The sequence below is a fragment of the Piliocolobus tephrosceles genome, chromosome 1, assembly GCF_002776525.5.
Source record: "Piliocolobus tephrosceles isolate RC106 chromosome 1, ASM277652v3, whole genome shotgun sequence".
Taxonomy (NCBI): domain Eukaryota; kingdom Metazoa; phylum Chordata; class Mammalia; order Primates; family Cercopithecidae; genus Piliocolobus; species Piliocolobus tephrosceles.
This window is the reverse complement of record NC_045434.1, coordinates 162,154,480-162,177,832: the sequence shown is the minus strand read 5'-3', so window position 1 is coordinate 162,177,832 and position 23,353 is coordinate 162,154,480. Positions and strand designations below refer to the sequence as shown.

Here is a 23,353-nt window from a genome sequence, read left to right as displayed (position 1 = left end):
TTCCTTCCTTCCTTCCTTCCTTCCTTCCTTCCTTCCTTCCTTCCTTCCTTCCCTCCTTCCCTCCTTCCCTCCTTCCTTCCTTCTTTCCTTCTTTTTTTCTGTCACCCAAGCTAGAGTGCAGTATCTCAGCCATTATTCACCGCAGCCTGGCCTGAACTCCTAGACTCAGCCAATCCCCTGTCTCATCCTCCCAAGTAGCTAGGACTAGAGGTGCACACCACCACACCCAGCTAACTTTTGTAGTTTTTTGTAGAGATGGGGTCTTGGTAGGTTGCCCAGAATGGCCTTGAATTCCTGACCTGAAGCAGTCCTCCTACCTTGACCTCCCAAAGTGGTGTGACTACAGGCATGAGCCACTGCATCCAGCTATATCTTTTTAAATGTCCAGTCTTCCCATTCTGCCCCTTTCATCATTATTTTTTCTTGCAATTGTTGAAGAATGTAGAGTTTTACACAGTCTGCATTTTCTGGCATCCCTATACTGTTTTTAAAAAGTATTATTTATTTCCTATAAAATAGTAGTTAAATCTAAAGTCTTATTTATGTTCCAGTTCAATTTTATTTGGCAAGACATTTTTATAGGTGGTATATTTTCCCATGGAAGCATATGCTATCTAATTGTCTTTTTTTAGATCATAATTACAGGCACTCATATGCATTGCTTAATTCCTTTTGTTTTCATTAGGGCTTTGCAAAATGGTGATATTCTTATCCCACCATTACTTCTTCATTTATTAACAGAAATAGTTCTTTAAAGGAAAATGTTCCTTCATCAACTATTACTTCAGATACAGTTTGCATAGAAAATGGCCAACTGAATAAATGCTTGGTTCTTTTATTTACTGTTTTTTCAAATACAGAGTTTGTTCCCCAGCATTCTTCAGAGATGACCAATGAGTTTTTGTTTTTTAAAATAATCATTATGAATGTATACATTTAAACATATTTAATGTATTTATTGTAATTATTATTTTTATTGATGCCTAAATTATGTCGCTTTCAACTGTGGGATCCTCTTTAAGTTAGATCCTGAGTCTTTTTTGACCAGTCTTAGGAATTCCTGTCTTTGATATCTTCATTGCTTTTGGTATAAGTGGATATTTCAGGCTCAAAACTGGAGTCAGCTCTTGGAATTTTACTGAACATAATGCAGATGCAAGGCTACTCATTGCTTTGGGACAAGTCATTGTTTCTAAATTTTTCCAATGGACAGACCTGGGAAATACATTTTTAAAAAGAGTTCATACTAATTTTTCATTTCAAATCATAGGAGTTTTATGTAATTTTATTAATACTCTATATTTTATTTCTTCTATACCCCAAATCACAAGTCCAAAAAAAAAAAAAAAAAAAAAAACCCCACCAAGATAATGACTTACTTGCTTTATCACATAAAATATAGACACAGAGAATAACAGTATCAACATAATGGTCATTAAAAACATTTAAATATGTTTTTTCAAGAAAAATAAATATATAGTTAGGTCCAATAAATATATAGTTAAATAAATATATAGTTAGGTCCATGTGGTTGCTCATTTTCAAGGTGGCCCCATGGATCCCTGCTTCCTGGTTTCATGGCCTTATGTAGTCTCCTTCATCCCCTCAACATTTCATTAAGATTGGTCTATGCAACCAGTAGAATACTGTGGAAGTGATGGTACGTCACTTCTGAGATTAGGTTATAGAAGATATGGCAGCTTCCAATTAGATTGTGTACAATCAATCTCTCTCCATCACTCATTTTGTGAGAAGCCAGCCATGTCATGCACACCCCTAGAGAGAAGCCCACATGAGAAAAGCTGAGACCTGTGGACACAACCAGGAGGCCTCTGTCAATGCCACATGAGTGAGCTTAGAAGTAGATCCTCTAGTTCTGATCAAGCTTTCAGATGACTGTATCCCTGGGTGAAATCTGGGATGAAATTTTACAAGACTTTGAACCAAAATCTCCCATCTAAGCCACTCCTAGATTCCTTTCCCTGAGAAACAGTAGCAGGAATATGCGTTTATTGATTCAAGTGACTAAGTTTTAGGGCAATTTGTTATACACCAAAAGACAACAAAACAGGATTTATTTTATTTTGTTTTTGATTTTTACAAATTGATTTTCTTAATATATAATTTTACTTTATAATTCTGTAGTGTAAAAAATTCATGTGGTTGCAAAGCAAAACAAGACATTCAGAGAAGTATGCTTTCTATTTTTTTATCCCTTCATCATGTTCCACCTATCCCCAAGAGATAACCACTTTTTAAAAATGTTCTTAATTAATTCCTTCATTTTAAAAAACATAAAGAATATGTACATGACAGATATACAGATAGATAGATATCTGGTAGAATAATCTATATATTTTTTCTACCTCACTTTTATTCAATTAATAATGTATCTTGTTACATTACTCCACATAGTAATATATAATAATATTCATATATATACAAATTCTATATTTCTTTTTACAATCTCATAGTACTCCATGTATGGATCTACCTTAGTTTATTCAAACAGTCCATTATCTATGGAAATTTAGGTTGTTTATAATTTTTTGGTGTAACAGGTAATGTTGCAATGTATATCTTCTGTATAAATCTTTTAATATTATATTTTTCAAGTACATCTTTGGGATAGATTTCTCAAAGTGAGATTTTCTTATAAAAAATGTAGATGTAGTTCTGCTAATTATTATTAATTTTTCTTCCAAAACAGTTTTTCCATTTAAAATTTTTTCTATCATTGTAGCAGTGTATCTGTTTCCCCATAGCCTTCCAACAAAGTATATTAACAATATTATGGATTTTGCCAAATTATGTTATCAATTTCCTGGATTTTGCTAATAAGAAATTATATCTCAGGGTAGAATTAATTTGCATTCTACTTATTAAAAGCAAGTTCACATCTTTTCATATATTTAAGGAACACTTACATTTGGTTTTCTGTGAACTGCCTGTTCATATATTTTGCCCATTTTTCTAATAATTTACTGCCCTTTTTTTCTCTATTTTAAGTAGAATATTCTATAGATGAGAGATATATTTGCCAATAATGCAAGTTGTAGATTTTCCTCCTACTTTGTCTGGTGTTTATGTGCTTTGCTTACAGGGGTTCTGGCCATATGGTGAAAATAGTCACTCCTTCAGTGAAAAGGATCACTGTATTTCTCGTTGTATCTGCAACTTGAGTCATACTTAAGAAAGTTTCCCCTTATCCCATATGATAGAGGAAATCACTCAAGTTTAATTGTACTATTTGTATATTTTTATTTCTTTACACTTAAACCTTTGATGTATTTGGAATATATCCTGATACACATCCTATATGTGTATGGTATATGAGGAATAGACCCAACTCAAAACTTCTCTAAAGCTGTCCAATAATGTGTCACTGATTAAAATGTCCATCTGTTTCTTATTAATTTTCAATGTCACCTTTATCATATACAAAATAACAATATGCCAATGGGTTTATTTTGGAATTTTTCTTTTCAATTTCATTGGTCTTTCATGTATTCGTGTGCCAAAACCACACCATTTTAAATATAGAGACTTTTTGTTTTACTATCTGGTAATGGCATCTTACCCATTCCTCATAGTGCTGCTCTCCTTTTCAGGGTTTTCCTGACTATTCATGCTTATTTGTTATTCCAAATTAACTTGCTAATCAATTTGGCTAGTTGTAAAACAAAACAAAATAAAAACCTAATAGTATTTTGTTTTGTTGGAATCCCAACAAATTTATAAATTACCCTAGGGAGGATTGACTTTTGATGATGTTAACATTTTATGTACAAGAAAACAGCATACCTTTCCATTTGTTAAAATTACTCTTATGTCTTTCAGGAGTGCTTTATATTTTGTTCTCATACAGGTTTGGACATCTCTTGTTAAGTTTATGCTGTGGCATTTAATTTATTTATTTAGTTAATTTACTTCTACATTTATTTACTATTGTAAATGGTGCCTTTTCTTCCATTTTATCTTCTAACTCATTTTTGTTCACATATATGAAGACCATTGATTTGTGTTATTGATGTTATAACTTAATAGTTTGCCAAATTCTCTTGATTGTTTTAGTAGTTTTTTTCATTAAGTGTCTTGAGATTTTAGAGGTACAATCTTATACTCTGAAAATAGTTTTACCTCTTCCTTTCTAAATAATATGCCTATACTTTCTTTCTCTTATTTAATTGCATTGGCAAATACCTCCAGCATAATATTAAAAGCCAGTGGAGACAGTGAGCATCTTAACTTCTTCCAAACAGAAATGAGAAAGTCTCTAGTGTTTTCCCATTAAATTAGATGTTGGCTTTGAGCCAATATATAGAGAAAGACATTTGCAAACAAAAATGAACAAGCAACAATTCTTACTCTCAGTGGTCTTATCGACTTGTGGAAGGAGACAGATAAGGAAACAGTTTATTTTAATAGTATGGCAACATCTACTGTAGAAGTATGCACAGATTCACTTGGAAATACATTAGGAAAGGCATTTACCTCAGTCTTGGAAATCAGACCATAATGCTTCTTGATAGAGCTGCTATCTAAGTTAATAATGAAATAAAGATTGAGGGAAGAGAATTTTACCCATAAAGAATAGCTTGGGCAAAGGATTTGAGGTGAAAGGGAACAGAACTCTATTTATGGAATAGAATTTCAGTTAATGAGATGTGGGGATGAAAGTGAAATAGAGAATAGACAGAGTTGAGCTAGAATGCTAAGTCAAGGAGTTTAAATTTAATACTAGGGAAATTGGGATTTAACAAGGGAATTTAAGTGTTTTAAACAGAGGGTATATCTGATCAAGTGGTTCTTCCTAAAAGAGATAACATATATATCCCTGCCCCATTCATGTTGTGCTTGGCCATGTGGTTTGCTTTGGCTAATGGGATGTTAGTGGATATGACACAAGGAAGAAACAAAGACTTAAAATGTACTTGTGTAATTGAGTTTGTTGTCTTAAAATGTTTCCATCACTATGAGAAGGACATGCCCTGAGGAGCTCACTGGATTCAGAACAAGAAAGCACAGAGCAGACCTGAATCAAATCCAGTTTAGAGCCAAGCCCAGCCCAACCCAACTGAGATAAATAAAAGCTGCCTAAGCTCATATCTGTAGATGTGAGCATAAATGATTATTGTTATAAACCACTCAGTTGTGGTGTGATTTGTTATGCAGCAATATTTATCACAATAGCTGACCAATACAGTGAGAGACTTTTAAAGACAGAAAAGTCAATTTGAAGATAATTAAAATCTCCCTGGTGAGACAAAATGGTGGTCTGGTTATGGTGATGACAAAGGAAATAAAAGAAAGAGAAGGTTTTGAGAGACTCGAAGGAGGTAGAATTTAAAGGACTCTGTGATTGGTTTGATATCAGGGTTAGGGAGAGAGAGGAGGAAAGTATGTTCAGGTTTCTTGCTGGTGCAATTGAGAGAAGAGTGAGACCATTCTGTGAGACACAGACCACCAGAAGTACAAGATCAAAGGCTCTGCTTTGAACTTGCTGAATCTGAGCTGCAAATGCACAGCCAAGCAGAAATATCCTTGACATCTGTCTATTCATCTATAAAATAAAGATAACATAATGTGCCTTTACCTACCTTGCGGGGCTATTGTGGAGAATGAACAAGGGAAAACACACAAAAGAGCTTTGAAAAGAAACCTTCCCAATCAACTGTGATAATTATTAAAATTAAAGCACTAACACTTTCATTTTCATGCTGCCAGATGCAAAAAGCACACTGCAATTTTATTTTTGAAACTGTGCTACTGAGTTTGTTACTAGTCACACATTCTTTTTTATTCTTCTGAGAGAAGGCAGAGCCGATAATTCTGAGAAATGATATAAACAATATGTATTTTTTTCAAAAATGTACCCGTATAAAGCGGAATTTAGAGGCAAAAAGATCCTAGGACTAGGGTTCAGAGGAGCCAAGCTCTTTTCTTGTGAGACCTTGGAGCATTTAAGCTCTCTGGTCCTCTCATTCTTCCTTTGTAAAAGGAAGGTTTGTACTTGTTTATTTCTAAGATATCTCACTGTTCTTATATATACAAAATGAGGGATTCTCTTAACATCTTCAGTTTTACTTACTTCCTACCAATGAGACTCTTCGAACTTACTCTGTGATTTGGAAAAGAGTTTCACACTTGCTCGTCCTCACGCATGTTAGCTCAGTCTTTATCAGCAACTTCTCTTTTGGAGCAAATTCAGCTGGTCCAGATTGCCTGTTACGTCCCAGGCAGGAAAGCTTATTTTCATCTATGTGTGAGTGATAAGGATCTAGAAGGAGTTCTGATTGGTGTGCTTTTGTAACTGCGGCAGGATTCCATTTACCACTTAGTCAAGCTGGTAATGAGGGTCTCTGTACCAGGCAACTGTGGCTGCCATCTGGCAGGCCAGCACCACACGCCCGCCCGGCAGACAGAACCAATTAGTCGGTCCCCACACCTCCCACAAGGCCTTCCTTGTTTGGTGGCTGGGTGTTAGCCCCCGCTGAGCCTCCCACCAGAAACCCTGTTGAGTTTTGGGAGGGGAGGGGCAAATTTTCTCCCTGTACTACAGAGCTAGCAAACAATCCAGATCATGGAGGTTAAGAACAGCTTACCTAATGAACATATTACCTATGGTAATGGCAAATGCAGAGTCCATGGCAGGAATGAGCAGCTTGATGTATTAGGAGGAGTGTCAAGAAACAGATGTCTATATATGAGAGAAAAACTAAAATGGCTTAAGTGCCCATAAGGCATTTGTTAAGTGAACTGTGTTGTATTTCTATAAAGGAATGTATACAGTTTGGTGACTAAGGACCTAGAACCTGGGCTTGAATTGTGCATCTGCCACTTCTCAGTTCTATGACTTTAGCAAGGCACTTGACCTCTCTGTGTCTCAGCTCCCTTAACCATGAACTAAAGATAATAAGAGTTCCTACGTCACTGGGTGCTTGGGAACAATAAATTAGTTAATATCTGTAAAGAGCTCAGAATGCTGCCTGGCACATAGTAAATGCTATCCACCTAGGTGTTAGTTCTGAGTACAACTCTCACAGAACCATTAAAGATGATGCGTAGGATGATTTTTTTCATGCCAAAGAGAGATTTTTGATATGAAGTGAATCAAGCAGGATAATAAAGAGTATATATTATGACTCCCATTCTATATCTCTATGCATGAAGGAAAAAAGAGGAAGAAGGGAAAAGAAAACCACTAGTTTTCTTTAGTTGATATTTTTCTTCTTATTTATATTCTCCTTCTGTTTTTCAAAAATTGCTACAGGATTATGCTATGATTTATAATTAGAAAGATCAATAAAAATTTAAGTAAAGAAAAAAAGAAAACCTAGACAAACATCTTATCTGCAGTATGAGTCACTTTATCCTTTCTGAGTGTTGGTTTTATCATCTATGCCATGGTGGTAGAAATAACAATGGCATCTACCTCACAGGGTTAATTTCAAAGAGTAAATAATAAAATTTACCTGGAAGCGTCAGTCAATAATAAAGTCTTTTATAACCATAATATTATTACCAAGGCCATTCTTTGGGAGCAAAAACAATAAATATATTAATGCCAGATTCTAAATTAGGTTAAAAAAATTCAGAGATCTTTGATAATTCAAATGGATTATATCACCTCTGCAGATTCACTATCTTTTGCTGTAACCAAGGCCTAAATTCAAGGACTCAGCCAAACTGAAGACTAAGAGGCTTGAGTGATGGCTCAATCTGTGTCACTCATGTTTTGGGAAGGTCACTTTCATTTCTGGTCTTCAGTGTTCAACTAGACCTTGCAGAGTATAGCCTGAGGTCCATAGATAGGCTGTTAACCACTCCAAAATTTGATCCTTTGCATGGTTCTTATGAGCAGAAGATCCCAAATCCATAGGCATTCCGCTCTCATATGACTAAAGACTAGCTGGTATCTCAGTGATTTAGAAAGGGCTATTAAAATTACAAACTAAAAATAGTTATGTTAGAGTGTACTGCAAACTCTAATTCAGTATTTTACTAAAATATCTGGCTGTCACTTAATGCTTGGCAGCATTGCAAAACTCCTACTCTATGTATCTGTTTAATTGCAATTTCAGCAATTTTGGAAATGGTACTTTGTTATCAATGAATCATTAGTTTTGTCTTGATTTAGATCCAGTTTTCAATTGCTGCTTTACTTGCTTTTTAATTACAAATTACTAATCATATAGATTCATCACCATCAAGTTAGTTTGTTATGAATTGTTTAGTTGATTGTTAACAGAGTGCAGTGATATATATTTCTATCAACAGAGTTTGGGGCCTATAATTTTTTTGTAAATAGACATGGTTGCATTGGAATTTTAAAATAAATTATCTCTTTTTGTAATGTAAAAGCAGACAGACTCTTACCCTCCAACATGCCCCAACTTTGCATGTATAGTAACAATACTGAGTATCGCTGAGCTAACCACAGGCCGAATAGGTTGACTAACTCCATTGGTTGTCATGACCAACTTCATTGGTGATCATGACTAACTCTGTTGGTGGTCAGCAAAGATACAATATACAAAATGACCTTGAAATTCATTTTCAGATTAAAAAAATTGATTCGTATTTCTATCTCGTTGCAAAATATATTAATGAACATTTGTACAGTGTGTTTTTGTGTCAACCTATGTTTTTATCTATATTTTCCTAATAAATTATCAAGATAAACTTGGGTAATTTTTGTTACTCACTTTGCCATCCAGGAATCTGCTACTGTGTGCCCCTGTTAGTAGTTTCTGGTTGTTTTCTGATTTCTGGTTGTTCTCTGGGTGCTTGTTCTCTTTCACATCATCTGGATTATAACTGGTTTGCTGATCAGTGAAGTTAATGGGAGCTGGGGGGTCTCTGCTCATCTGCCTTGCATTATCAGTCACTGGTTTCTGGCGCATTGTTTGGGTTTCTGTTTTCAAATTCTCATTCTCCTTGCTGTGAAGAAAGAATTTTATACTTTGTTACTCACAGGCAGACTCCTCATAGGCAAGGCTGGCGTAAGAACAGAAGGTGTGATTGGTGTTGTAAACAGTGGTAACTCAGCACAGTGGAATGTGGAAGCATAAACATTGGTTATTTGTCTATGCATAGCTGACCATAGAGAGAACCTGTTATTAATATTACCTTTGCAGGCTTTATCTGTTTCCTTCCCCTCTTCCTCATACTCATAATCTATCCATTTGCTCCCAAACCCTTACCGTAAGCAATGACCAGTGTGAAAAATGAACCCTAAAGGTTATCACATTTCTTACTTGTAAATGTAACAGGTATTTTCAGCCTTAGAAAAGAAAGTCAAAACAGTTTGTCAGCTCCAGTTCTGCTCTATGCCTCTCCTCTTGAGACTTCCTTTTCTCCTGGGAGCCTTTCATTGAAGTTTAATATTAAACAGAGAAAAGAAAGAAAAAAAAATCTGTAGGATGATTCAAGGAAATTCAAATAACAACCAAAATTAAAGGTTCAACCTTGTTTAATAACTAAAAAGTCCTCACGTCTGTAATCCCAGCATTTTGGGAGGCTGAGTGAGGTGGATCATGAGGTCAGGAGTTCGAGACCAACTTGGCCAATATGGTGAAACCCTGTCTCTACCAAAAATACAAAAATTAGCGGGACGTGGTGGTGCGCACCTGTAGTCCCAGCTACTTGGCAGGCTGAGGCAGAAGAATCAGTTGAACCCAGGAGGCAGAGGTTGCAGTGAGCCGAGATCACGCCACTGCACTCCAGCCTGGGTGACACGTCTCTAAAAAAATAAAAAATAAAAAAATAACTAAAAGTCTTACGAATCAAAACAGTAACAAGGTGCCATTTTAAACATAGAAGACAGATATAATTCTTACAGTGGGTGACCTGAAAAAATATATTAAGAGTCAAGAAACTGAACAATTTTAAAGCATGTGTATTAAGACATTGTAGAACAATTTTAAAGCATGTGTATTGAGGAGAAAAATGCAAAAAAAAAGAAAACTCTAAATATTGAGTAATAGGTGGATGCATTTACTATTTCATTCTTTGCCAGTTGAACTGCAGAAAGGAGAGGGCATCATTGATGATATAAGATGAACCTTGACAAAGGGAAATGGAAGTCATTGAGACAACAGAGGCAGAAGGGAAACCTCAGGGTAAGATTGTAGAAAAATAGGCAAGGATATAGGCAAATTAGTACATTTGATGACAACAGGTTGATTAAATTGCTGACAGCTTGAATTTTCTCTCTGATAACAAGGTATGGTTACCTTGGGTCTCATGGGGGAAGTGATGCAGTGGAAAGTCTGAATTAAGGGCAGATGGTTTGGGGCAGCTGCTATGAAGAGTAGAAGAAGGATAATCAGAAAAATAAGACAGGTTGGCTGGGCCAACTGAGTGGCCAGTTAAGGTTAAAGACCATTGATTTTTGTGAAATCAATTTGAGAGGATGAGTGGCATTTCACCCAGTAGTCCTCGCGGACATGTAGAGAAGGCAGACAGTGAGGCTTACACAGAACTGGAGCTTTGCCAGACAAATACACAAATGATAATAGTGCAAGACAGGAGTATGAGAAGGAGAGTGTATATTTGACAAATGTTTTTTTGCAATGAGAGAAGACATATATGTTCCCTGCCTTCAAGAAATTTAAATTTCATTTGGTTGTCCAAAAATAACACAAACAATAAAGCTAACAACTGGTAAAACTAGATTCTAGAAATCACAACAGTGATTACCTTTGAGGGGAGATGTATAGCCCAGAAGAAAGCATAACAGGGTTTCTGTGATTCTGGTACTATTTTGTTTCTTGATCTGGGTGTTTGTTGCATGAGTATATCATGTTTGTGAAAATTCAGTGAGTGGTAGACTTATGATGTATACTTTTATGTAAATATAGGTATGTTGTATTTCTATAAAGTATTAAATTGGTATAAAATTTACATAAGTAATATGAAACATATCCACTTAGCATATAAATGAATGTCAAATGAACATTATGAAGATTCAGTACTATTTGAAGTTCATAAGAAATGAATATAGTTTGCAATGGTTACAAAAATAATATTATTGCTGAACATTTAATGTGACAGCCACACTATACTTATTTATATACATTAGATTATATATTTCTTAAATCAACCCTATTGTCAGGTGTTCCTATTATTCTTATTTTAGGATGAAGAAATTAAGGCCAGGAAAGTTGATATGATTGGCCTAATTCTATTTACATGGCTTTTCAGTAGTGGAGCCAGGATTTAAACCTGTCTACTTCATTGCACAGACTCAGATCCTATTGGCAGTAGAGTCAGAGGAAGATCCATGGAAGTTTGTGATTATGTGAGGAGCTGAAAGTACAGGAGCAGCTAACCAAAGTAGGAAACGCAGGATTTGAAGGCAAAAATGGTCATTGGGCAGGGAGTTAACTCTTTTGGAAAAAGGCAGGGACAATGGATTATCTTTGCTTTAATCATCTTCGAGATCCTTTTGTGGGCAGTGTCAGGACAGAATTGCTTGAGAAATGTAAAATGTATCTGCCTGTCTTTTAAAACAGTTCCTGTAGATGTAAAACCAAAAATAACCTGTTAAATCTGTTTCAAGTAAAAGCTGTATTTTAAAAAAAAAAAACATAGCACTTTGAAAATTATCAAGAAAATGACTCTCTAGCTGAGAAACGGCATGTGTCTGTGGTTAGCACAAACAATTTGTCAACACACATTGGTTGTTATGTTGTTCACAAACTCACAGTTCTTTCTCCTAGGCTTGTGTACTATCTACCTATATTACTGAAAATAGACATTTGCCATTTCAAAAGAAGGAAAAAAAAAAAAAAAACCCAAAAAACACCATCAATACTATCTTGGAAGCAAGACACAGCTAGCTTCTGCATATGTACTTCTGACCTCAGCTGCTGCTCTGGGGGTGCCGTGAAGAGTTTAGTGTCATCCAGGAATGAGAGCAATTAGAGAGGATTACTGTGTTGCTGGATGATAAATAAATGAGGAGAAAACTGTTCAATCGTTCCCTCTCTCACTGGGCTCTTTTTGCAAACCAGCCCATTAGAGTCACCCTCCATTAGAGCACAGAGTCTCAGGGTTAGAAAGAAACATTGCAAAGGCGTCTAGTAGCATCCTCTGCCCAAAGCAAGGTAGGGATCCCCCGCTGGCCCCACCTCCCATGTAACTCCAGCTCACCAGATCTCACATTTGATTTGGATTACACCCCTGCCGAGAACATAAAATCTCAAATGAAGGACCCAGGGGGCTCAGCAAAAGGTCACCAGATGCCATCTTAAAGGTCTGCCAGCCTTGGCAGCGACTCAGTGCCACCAATTTCCAACTGTGCGCCATCTAACAGGCCCTAAACCCTCTGGAGAAGACAGCCTAGAGTGTGCCAACACAGTGAATGGGGATCTAATTTCAGTAAATGAAAGTGTGTTCTTATTTGTAAGTAATAAGAGATAATCAAGACAACCAGACTTTTCTCTTTTTAAAAAGACAATAAAAAATAAAATCGGAGATGGGAGGGGAGTACAGCTGAAAAAGCTCACCACACTCCACAGGGAAGCTGAAATGCGAAGCCTGTGCTAATGTAGCTAATGTTATTGTGTCGAAGTATGAAGGTTTTTTGTTTATTTCCTTCTTTTATGTCATGGAGCCATACCATGTACTATTATCATAGAAATTTAGTCTTCGAAAAGATCATAAAAATACTTTCATTCAACTCTTGAACTCGTACTTGAATCATTTCTTTATCAGTGTAATTATTTTAGCTAATATGTTCTATCTAAATGCTTATGTGTCAGTCACCACACATAAATTCTTTCATGTTGCGTGACTTTGGGAATATCTGATTTTCAGGTTCTCAGCTGCAAGATGAGAAAAAAAATCCTTATCAAGATAAAATGTATAAAATATTGAGCACCAAGCCTAGTGTTCCTTCCCCAGCCCTTGACAAATAGTAATTCTATGTTAATCATAAATTAAAGTGCTAGCTCCTTTATACACACACTCCTCATCACTAAGGTACAAAGGGATGCTTCTTTCTCTTGACTCCCAAAACTTCCTTTATTGACAGACAAAACTGAAGTTCAAAAGTCAAGGTTTTGTAGTAGATAGGAACTGAAGAAAATCTATTTAAATAGATAAAAGAGATATAATTAATGCAGTCTATCTGACCACCTTATTATTTACCAATCACAGTAAATACAAATTTGATAAATCACCCTGCCTTTAAAAAACAAATATTAAGTAGTATTAAAAATCTGTTCTGATAAAGCAGGATTCTTCTCAATCACATTCCTTAATTTTACAGAAAAAAAACAAACAACCCAAACATTATTGCATCATGATGTCCTCAGGTGGATTACACCCAAGAGCTTTACAGACAGTGCAGCTTTGCCAGTCTGGAGCCAATGTTTATTGGCTAAAATGTAAATCTTGGAACCAATCTTTAATGACTTGAAATTTAATGTCTTTTGCACTTGCATTCTCTCCTGTTTTGCTTTTGCAAGTCTAAGCAAAATGACTGTGCAACTGCCTGGCCTCTTCACCAGTGATCTCTGTGCTGTAGGGCACGGTTTCTGAGCCGGGTCTTCTATCCATACTCTGAGAGGATGTAGCATAAACAGTTCTCTCTCTGCATCACGTCTGGATTCATCCACATGGTCTATGGGAATGAGGAGCAATCATTATTGCTGTGTTATTTTGTTTAATCAGGTTGAACTAAATCAAGAATATATAGAAAGATGATGGATTTTTAAAAATACTCCATCAATATAAATTTGTTATCTCAAAATCTTAGCTGGCAAAACTAAAGGTGGCCAAATATTTTATCTCTTTACAAAAAGCTTCCATATACACACACGAGAAGTTTTATTTTGTTTTTAAAACAAAAATTGATTGTAATCAACCTTTCTAACCTCTTAAAATTTTTTTTTTCAATTGACAAAATAACGCAGATATCTTTACAGGCCAGTACTTCTATCTCTACACCAACATTTGAAATGTCCAATGGTGTTTCATTATATAGATATACAAGAGTTTATTTAACTTGTCCTATATTGTTGAACATTAATTTGGTTTCCAAATTTTTATTAATTTAAATGTTGCTGCTCTGCTGGAGATGTTTCTTTGGCACCTATATCCTCACCATCCTTCTCAACCCCAGAAAATTGATCTCTGTGGACTTACTCTATCAACAGTGCCCATGAGGCCAGGCATAGTGGCTCACGCTTACAATCTCATACTTTGGGAGGCCTAGGTAAGAAGACCACTTGAAGCCAGGAGCTCCAGACCAGCCTGGACAACATGGCCAGACCCTATCTACCAAAATAAAAAAAATAAAAAATATTAGCTGGGCATTGTGGTGCACACCTGTAGTTCTAGCTACTTGGGAAGCTGAGGCAGGAGAATTGGTTGAGCCCAGAAGTTCCAGGCTGCAATGAGCTATGATCCCTCCATTATATTCCAGCCTGGGTGATGGACAGAGATCCTGTCTCTAAGAAAAGCAGTGCCTGTGTCTTATGATTCTGAGTGGTTTGGGCCAATGGGTAGCCCTGGCAGGAGGAGGTTCCCTCCCTGAAAGGTTGACTCAGGCTACCTGTGTCTCTTGGCCAAAAGTCACTACTTTTCTCAAGATGGCCCGAGCTGCAGAATGCTTCCTTTTCTTGGCTTCGGTAACATTCTGCTCCTCTCCTCTCTTCAGACCTAATGCTCCTACCAACCTTGTGGCTGCTAGCCCATGATTCCTGCACCACACCTTGCAGTTCTCTTAATCTCAGCATACATTTTTGTAATTACTCCTTTTAAACAAAAGCCATCCTAGTTTGAGTGTATAATCTGTTTCCTATTGGGACCCAGACACAACACACATTTTTGTGTAAATCTTTGAAACCAAATCATTACACCCATCTATAATCATTTCCACAGAACTGATTCATAGATACAGATCTTATGCCAAAGGACATGTACTTTTAAGGCTTTCAATAAGTATACTTTTAAAAACACAGTATCATATGAGTATTTTCTCTAAACACCTGCTAGCACTGGGTATCTCCATTATAAAACATTCCTAATTTGATTTGTAAAAAATAATATCTCATTACTGTTTACATTTCTTTTATTATCATGCATGTCAAATATACACCCACATATCTGTTGTTCCTTTTTATTCTATTTCCTGTCTAGGTCTATTGCCAATTATTGAAATGAGGCTGTTCATCTTTTTCCCATCGATTTGGAAAAGCTCTTTATGCATTTGGGAGTTACTTATTTTTCTGGCACATGTGTTGTAAACAGTATTTTGTTTTTCACTTTGACTTTGTATTATATTTTTTAAAATATATAGAATTCAAATGGCATAAATAACTGTTACCTCATAGTCTCAATATTTGGGATCAATAGGCACTTACAAGTTTTTTAAAACATTTATTTAATGTTTGCTCACATAATGCCCTGTACTCTTATTTACAGACTTATGACTAGAACAACAGTATGTTATGCTTTATACTTCTCACAGTGCCTAAAATAAACACACAAATAAATGACAACAAACAAAAATTATTCCAGGATATTAATACAGAAGCAGTTTAATGCAGTGAAAAGGGTTTAATAGAAGTATGATTTTAGCCTACTGCTTTATCATTTTGAACTTGTAAAAATGGAGATAAGTATCTTCTGTGATGTTATTGTTCAGTTTTAATGAGAGATTGAGTTCATAGATATTCAGCTATTGTGTAGATTGTCTAGTGAGAAAAGTAATAAACAAAGATAAGGCTTATTGATCAGTTGTTTCTAAAAAATAATAAATGGGATACTTGAATTTTTCAATCACAAAATTTATCCATACTTTATGTATGGACTATAATTGGTCAGTGCTTCCATCTCCTGCCTGGATTATCATAACTCTTTAAATGTTTTCTCTCTTTTTATTAGTGTCACTCCCAAGTTACTCACCACTTAACAGACAGAAGCAGCCTTTAGAAAATAGTAATACAATGTGAGCAGCATTGCTCTCAATTTCCCAGTGGTTTTCCATTCTACATGGAACAAAATCCAAAGTTCCTACTATGGCCCTACTGGCTTCTCTGCCCTTATTTCCTGCTCCTTTCCCGGTTCCCCACTGTGCTCCACAAACAATGGCTTTCCTGCTCTTTCTTAAACATACCAACAGGTTTTATTCTGACTATTCTCTCTCCTTAGAATGCTCTTTCTTCAGATATTGGCATGATTTACTTTCTCTGTAAGTCTGTGGAGTCACTAGGATGTAGGTGAATACCTGTGTATCACTTGGTGCAGGCTGGACCTCAGTGGCAGGAAAGCAGCAGATACATGGGTTCCCTGATCCTGAGCACTGTGCTCCTGCTGAGGGATGGTATTCTAGTTTTTAAGAGTATATTCTAGTTTTAAGAGATGGCCAATACTGAGTGTCAACTTGATTGGATTGAAGGATGCAAATTATTGATCCTGGGTGTGTCTGTGAGGGTGTTTGGTCAAAGGAGATTAACATTTGAGTCAGTGGGCTGGGAGAGGCAGACCCACCCTTGATCTGGGTGGGTACCATCTAATCAGCTGCCAGTGCAGCTAGAATATAAAGCAGGCAGAAAAAACTCCAGACTGGCCTGGCCTCTCAGCCTACATCTTTCTCCCATGCTGGATGCTTCCTGCCATCCAACATCAAAGTCCAAGTTTTTCAGATTTGGGACTCAGACTGGCTCTCCTTGCTCTTCAGCTTGCAGATGGCCTATTGTGGGACCTTGTGATCATGTGAGTTAATAAACTCCCCTTTATATATAATAGGATATATATATATATATTATATATATATAACTAATAGGACATATATGATATATAGATATATATCCTATTTGTTCTGCCCCCTAGAGAACCCTGACTAATACAATGAGGCAAGCATGAGGCAACATTATACAAAAAGAAAAAAAAATTGCTTGGACTCCAGGCAGTCAACTTAGGTGCCATCGGTTTGTAGCAGTAAATGAGAATATCAGATGCCCAATAATGGGCAAACTTGAGACCTGTGAATAGTTGCAGACTCTTTTTCTTGAGCAGGGGAGGGAAGAAGATACTACCAACTTTATGGAGAGTTTAAATCTGGTAGAGCCATACCCACGCGGACGAAGGCTGGGCTAGTCTTAGCTCACCGATAGCTCACCTGGGATAATTCTCATTGCATAATTCTAGCTGTTTATCTCCGCACAGTCTCAGTTCAAATGTCTCTTGCTCAGAGACAGCTTCTGGGACCCTTAAGAGCTGATAGATCCTCATGTTCTTTTATTTTTCCTTATTGCACTATGCCTACATGAACAATCATTGTTTATCTGTCTATCTTGTGTTTCCCATCACTAGAACTTTAGGTACACTTCTGTGTCTCCATGGCTTGGCACTCAGTAGGTGCTTAGTTAATATTTGTGCAAAGGAAGTTGATGGAATTCCCTATATACATTAATTTCTAAAACTGTTAACGTTAACACTTAAAGAAGTTTAAGACAAGTCACAAAGAATTTGTTATTATAAAGGGTTTGGGGCGATTCAAAAATGACAGAATATGAGCTTTAGGAGAGTCACGTGGGAAAATACCAGAACTTTGCATATCTTGGGTGTAAATATCAATGCAAATTACAGGCATACCTCAGAGATTTGTGGTTTGGTTCCAGAGTGCTGCAATAAAGCAAATATCACAATAAAGTGATTCACATATTTTTTTGGTTTACCAGTGCACATAAAAGTCATGTTTACACTATACTCTAGTCTATTATGTTTGCAATAGCATTGTCTGAAAAACAATGCACATATCTTAATTAAAAATACTTTATTGCTAAAATATGCTAATAATCATCTGTGAGCCTTTAGCAAGTCCTCATCTTTTGGTAGTGGAGGGGCTTGCCTCGATGATGCCTGCTGACTAATGAGGATGGTAGTTGCTGTAGGTTGCAGTAGTTGTGCAATTTCTTAAGACAACAATAAAGTTTTCTGCATCCATTGATTCATCATTTTACAAAAGATTTCTCTGTAGCATATGATGCTGTTTGATAGCATTTTACCCGCAGGGAACCTTCTTTCAAAATTGGAATCAATCCTCTCAATTACTGCCACTGCTTTATCAACTAAGTTTATATGATATTCTAAATCCTTTGTTGTCAATTCAACAATGCTGACAGCATCTTCACCTGGAGAGTTGATTCTATCTCAAAAAACCACTTTCTTTGCTCATCTATAAGGAGCAACTCCTCATCTACTCAAGTTTTATCGTGAGATTGCAGAAATTCAGTCACATCTTTAGGCTTCACTTCTAATTCTAGTTCTCTTATTATTTTCACCCCACCTGCAGTGATTCCTCCACTGAAGTCTTGGAACCCTCAAAGTCATTTATGAGAGTTGGAATCAACTTATTCCAAACTCTTGTTAATGTTGCTATTTTGACATCCTCCCATGAATCACAAATGTTCTTTTTTAAATTATACTTTAAGTTCTGGGATACATGTGCAGAATGTGTAGGTTTGTTACATAGGTATACACGTGCCATGGTGGTTTGCTGCACCCATCAACCCATCACTTACATTAGGTATTTCTACTAATGCTAACTCTCCCCTTCCCCCCGCCACCACTGACAGGCCCAAGTGTGTGATGTCCTCCTCCCTGTGTCCATGTGTTTTCATTGTTCAACTCCCACTTATGAGTGAGAGCATGTGGTGTTTAGTTTCCTGTTCCTGTGTTAGTTTGCTGAGAATGATGGTTTCCAGCTTCATCCGTGTCCCTGCAAAGGACATGAACTCATCCTTTTTATGGCTGCATAATATTTCATGGTGCATATGTGCCACATTTTCTTTATCTAGTCTATCATTGATTGGCATTTGGGTTGGTTCCAAGTCTTTGCTATTGTGAACAGTGCTGCAATAAACATACATGTGCATGTGTCTTTATAGTAGAATGATTTATAATCCTTTGGGTAGATACCCAGTAATGGGATTGCTGGGTCAAATGGTATTTCTGGTTCTAAATCCTTGAGGAATCACCACCCTGTCTTCCACAATGGTTGAACTAATTTACACTCCCCCAACAGTATAAAAGCATTCATATTTCTCCACATCCTCACCAGCATCTGTTGTTTCCTGACTTTTCAATGATTGTCATTCTAACTGGTGTGAGATAGTATCTCATTGTGGTTTTGATTTGCATTCTTCTAATTACCAGAGATGATGAGCTTTCTTTCATATGTTTGTTGGCCGCATAAATGTCTTCTTTTGAGAAGTGTCTGATCATGTCCTTTGCCCACTTTTTGATGGGATTTTTTTTTCTTGTAAGTTTAAATCCCTTGTAGATTCTGGATATTAGCCCTTTGTCAGATGGATACATTGCAAAATCTTTCTCCCATTCTGTAGACTGCCTGTTCACGCTGATGGTAGTTTATTTTGCTGTGCAGAAGCTCTTTAATTTAATTGGATCCCATTTGTCAATTTTGGCTTTTGTTGTAATTATTTTTGGTGTTTTAGTCATGAAGTCTCTACCCATGCCTATGTCCTGAATGGTATTGCCTAGGTTTTCTTCCAGGGTTTTTATGATTTTATGTTTTATGTTTAAATCTTTAATCCATCTTGAATTAATTTCTGTATAAGGTGTAAGGAAGGAGTCCAATTTCCGTTTCCGGCACGTGGCTAGCAAGGTTTCCCAGCACCATCTATTAAGGGAAATCTTTTCCTCATTACTTGTTTTTGTCAGATTTGTTGAAGATCAGATGGTTGTAGATGTGTGGTGTTATTTCTGAGACCTCTGTTCTGTTCAATGGATCTTTCATAATGCCCTCTGCTGCCCCAACGTTTAGTGCAGCAGGGTCCCTCCTAAAATGTGGCATCCAGAATGAAGTGTGCAGTACTCCACTGAGTTCTGCGTGGAGTGAGCCTCCACATCTCTCTATCTGAATACCCTTGATTCATGCTAAGCTCAAACACAGGCAGTACTGGAACATTTATTCCATATAACCATTTCCATGTACACTTCTCCAAAGATAGCCTTTGCCTATATTTCTCTTCATTTAATCTTGTTGGTTGTAGCTTATTTCCCTGCCAAAGCTTCTTAGCTTTCTGCTACCTATGGGTTTACTAAAACAATTTGTCTATCTTCCTTTGATTGTGTATTAAAAACTGTTGAATAAGAGCAGGGTCACACACACAAATCCTCCCCACCTCCAGAAAGTTGTGTTTATATCAATTGTTCCATCACAACTTGGTGGTGTATCACCTATCTTAACACTATCCAGTCTAGAGTTCACTGCCTTGTTTCAGGCCTTTGTGAGAAAGATGTGCCCAATGACTCGCCAAAATCATCACATACTGTCTTTATCATTCTCTTCATTTGGACTGCAGTAATCTTGTCAATGATGAGAATGGAACCAGTTTGGCATAATCTATTTTTAGTTAATGCATACCTCCCCTTGGTGATCATCACTTTCATGTTTTATTTTCACAACTAATATATTTAATTTTTTGGCCTACAGTTTTGGCAGGGATTGTCCACCAACCTCTGGCTCTGTGGTACTATTACTAGCTTCTATCCCCTTTCTGAAAATGAGAATATTTGTCTCCTGTCACATGGCATGTTACTCATCAGGGTTCCATAGTAACATCTGGATGTTATTTTAACAGCATGGGCCTTTAGATTTGGATTTATTTAAAGCTACTAAGTATTATCTTTCTAGATCTTTACTTTTCTTGGTAGCCATGTTACTCTAATTTATTTAATAGGCTTTACCACGTACAAGATTTTATCCTCTGTGCTAGGGATATAGTTGTGCACATACAATTTACAGTAAAATAGAGAGACAGAAATGCACAGGAAGTTGTAAGCATGTACTATTCCTTACGGGCGTTATAGGAGGCCCCAGGTAGGGCAGGCAAATGTGTGTCTGGTGGTGGCAACATGTCATTAAATTTTATTTTAGAAAGATCACACTGGCCATACTTGAGAATGGGGCTTCTCAAACCAGAATGTGTGGAGGAGTCACCTGAAAATTCAGGTTTAAAGTAAGATTCTGACTCAATATATCAGCAAGGGAGCTGAGGTTCTGTTTCTAACAAGTTCCCAGCTGAGACTGGTGCTGGAAATCCATGGACTACACATTCAGGAGCAAAGCTGCAGAGGAGTCAGTTAGAGAGTCTGAAGATTAGAGACAGAGAACTAGGTTGGAAGGCGGTTATAGTGACCTAGGAGGAAGATGATGATGGCACAAATAAGGGGAAACTTGTTTCACTCCTTGAAGCCTGCAGATTAATCTGTTTCGCTCTTTTGTGAAAAATATGTATACTAAATGTAAGTATTTTTCTTTGATCTGTGAACAATTATACATGTTGACTTAAGGAAAGAGGGAAGGCGAGCTCCATTCCAGTCTTAGTTCTTAGTAACCAGTGTGGAACTTCAGGGGCTTGCTTTAAGACCACTGAGGCCTTAGTTATCTCACCTCATCTGTAAAATGGGAGTCTGGTTGTTATGGGTTGAACTGTGGCCCTGCCAAGATTCCTGTGTTGATATTCTACCCCCCATACCTCAGTATATGACCTTATTTGGAAATAGGATTATTACAGATATAATGAGTTGAGATGAGGTCATACTGGATTAGGGTGGGCCCCTAATGTATTGACTGATGTCTTTACATAAAGGGGCAATTTAGACACAGATGCAGATGCAGGGAGAAAGCCATGTAAAGCTTGAAGATATGCTGCCACAAGTCAAGGAACTGCCAGAAGCAAGGGAGCACCTAGGACACATAGGTCCTTCCCTAGCACCTTCGTAGGGATCACTGCTCTATGGACACTTTGACTTCAGACCTCTGGCCTCCAGAACTTGAGACCATGAACTTCTGTTGTTCTAAGTCACCCAGTTTGTGGTACACTATTACAGCAGCCCTAGCAAGCTAATATAGGGGGCTGCATCTAAAAGACCACCTTCAGGTCTGACATACTATCCCATCATCAACACATGTCTTGCAGGAAATTTGAGCTAAATGTGGTTATACGAGCAATCACTTTGGAATCCCTCTAGACCTTACAATACTGATAGTGGGGAAGTAGAACTAATGTGACTTTCTAAAGCCTTATTAAAGCCTGTACTTCATAACAGCAGTCTTGGTGACCTGCATTCAGAGATTTTGATTCAGCAGACCTTGAGCTGATTCCTGAATCTTTATTTTTGAGGACCCTCCTGGTGATTCTGATGATTGCCAGGTTTAGTAAAAATTTCTTCTTGCACCTATGTTCAACGATACCATATCTTTGTATATTTGTTCAGTCTACGAGTTTCTGAAACAGAAGATAGAGCTGAGGAAATAATCTTAGGAAGGAAAAGCAATTTTTGACTAGCTATTACTTATGGAATGCCTACTATAAGAAAGAAAGATCTAGTACTTTCCCTTCTTTTTTTGAGCCACTGAAACTCTGCAAGAAAGAGCTAGTCATACTCTTCTCTGCTGAAACATCTAGTGAATATTAGAAATATATGAGTCATTTCTTAAATGTGACTGTGATGGGTTTGGAAGAGAAGAAAGAGATCTTAGCCATGATCTGAGAAGCCCAAGCTTAGAAGAGTATCAAATACAAACAGGAGTAAGTGAAAACCTTACAATTTATGATTCTGTATTAATCCTACTCCTTTAATTCACAACAAATTGACTAATAAACCTCCCCCACTCTCCCTAAAATTACTACATGTGGTAGATTACAAGCCCGATGAGAAAAGGCAGCAATGCTCCATTAATATTTATAAATGTCTCAATGCTCATATTTCCCATCTATTTGGAAAATCGGCCCAAGTAATTAAGGAGTATGGGGAATTATAAAGATGAAAAATACTAGGAAAACAGTGCACATGGAAGTTATCAACACGATTTTAACTCTACTGTTGCATCTTAATGACTTCGTTTTCCATGGATGGCTTTTTTTAAGTTTAAATTTCTGGGTGAAAAAAAAACAATACAACTTCATTATCATCCAAGCAACATAGGTATTTTTCAAATATGGACTTACATCTTTGGCTTCTCCACGAGGTATCGAAAGTGTTTACTTCCAATGATTTTCACCATGATCTCAGGCATTGCATCTGATCCACGGGGAGTCTTCCAGGCTGAAGACATGATTCTTTTCAAAATCCCTTCAAATCCGTAGAGGTGAAAATAAGTAAATTGTTCCTCTTGATTTTCCATTAGGGAACTCTATCATCCTTGTCAATAACAACAAGCAATAATAATAGCAGGACAAAGTGTTTCACCTATATTACCTCACTTAACACTCCTAACAAAGGCATGAGAAAGATATTTTTAATTACTATTATCACTTTTGTTTTACAGTTGAGGAAACAGGCAAAATGTAGCTATATGACTTAT

General features: G+C 36.8%; 1 protein-coding gene across 1 annotated transcript in view; it reads right to left on the bottom strand.

Moving 5' to 3' along the window:
• Nucleotides 1-23,104, bottom strand: part of C1H1orf87 (chromosome 1 C1orf87 homolog) — a 78,219-nt gene extending 55,115 nt beyond the window's left edge. The window contains exons 1-2 of the mRNA XM_023186692.1: nucleotides 22,998-23,104; nucleotides 8,709-8,943 (exon numbers count right to left, since the gene is read on the bottom strand). Coding sequence (XP_023042460.1) covers nucleotides 8,709-8,943; nucleotides 22,998-23,104 — 342 coding nt within the window. The remainder of the gene's footprint in view (nucleotides 1-8,708; nucleotides 8,944-22,997) is intronic.
• Nucleotides 23,105-23,353: the final 249 nt, after the last annotated feature.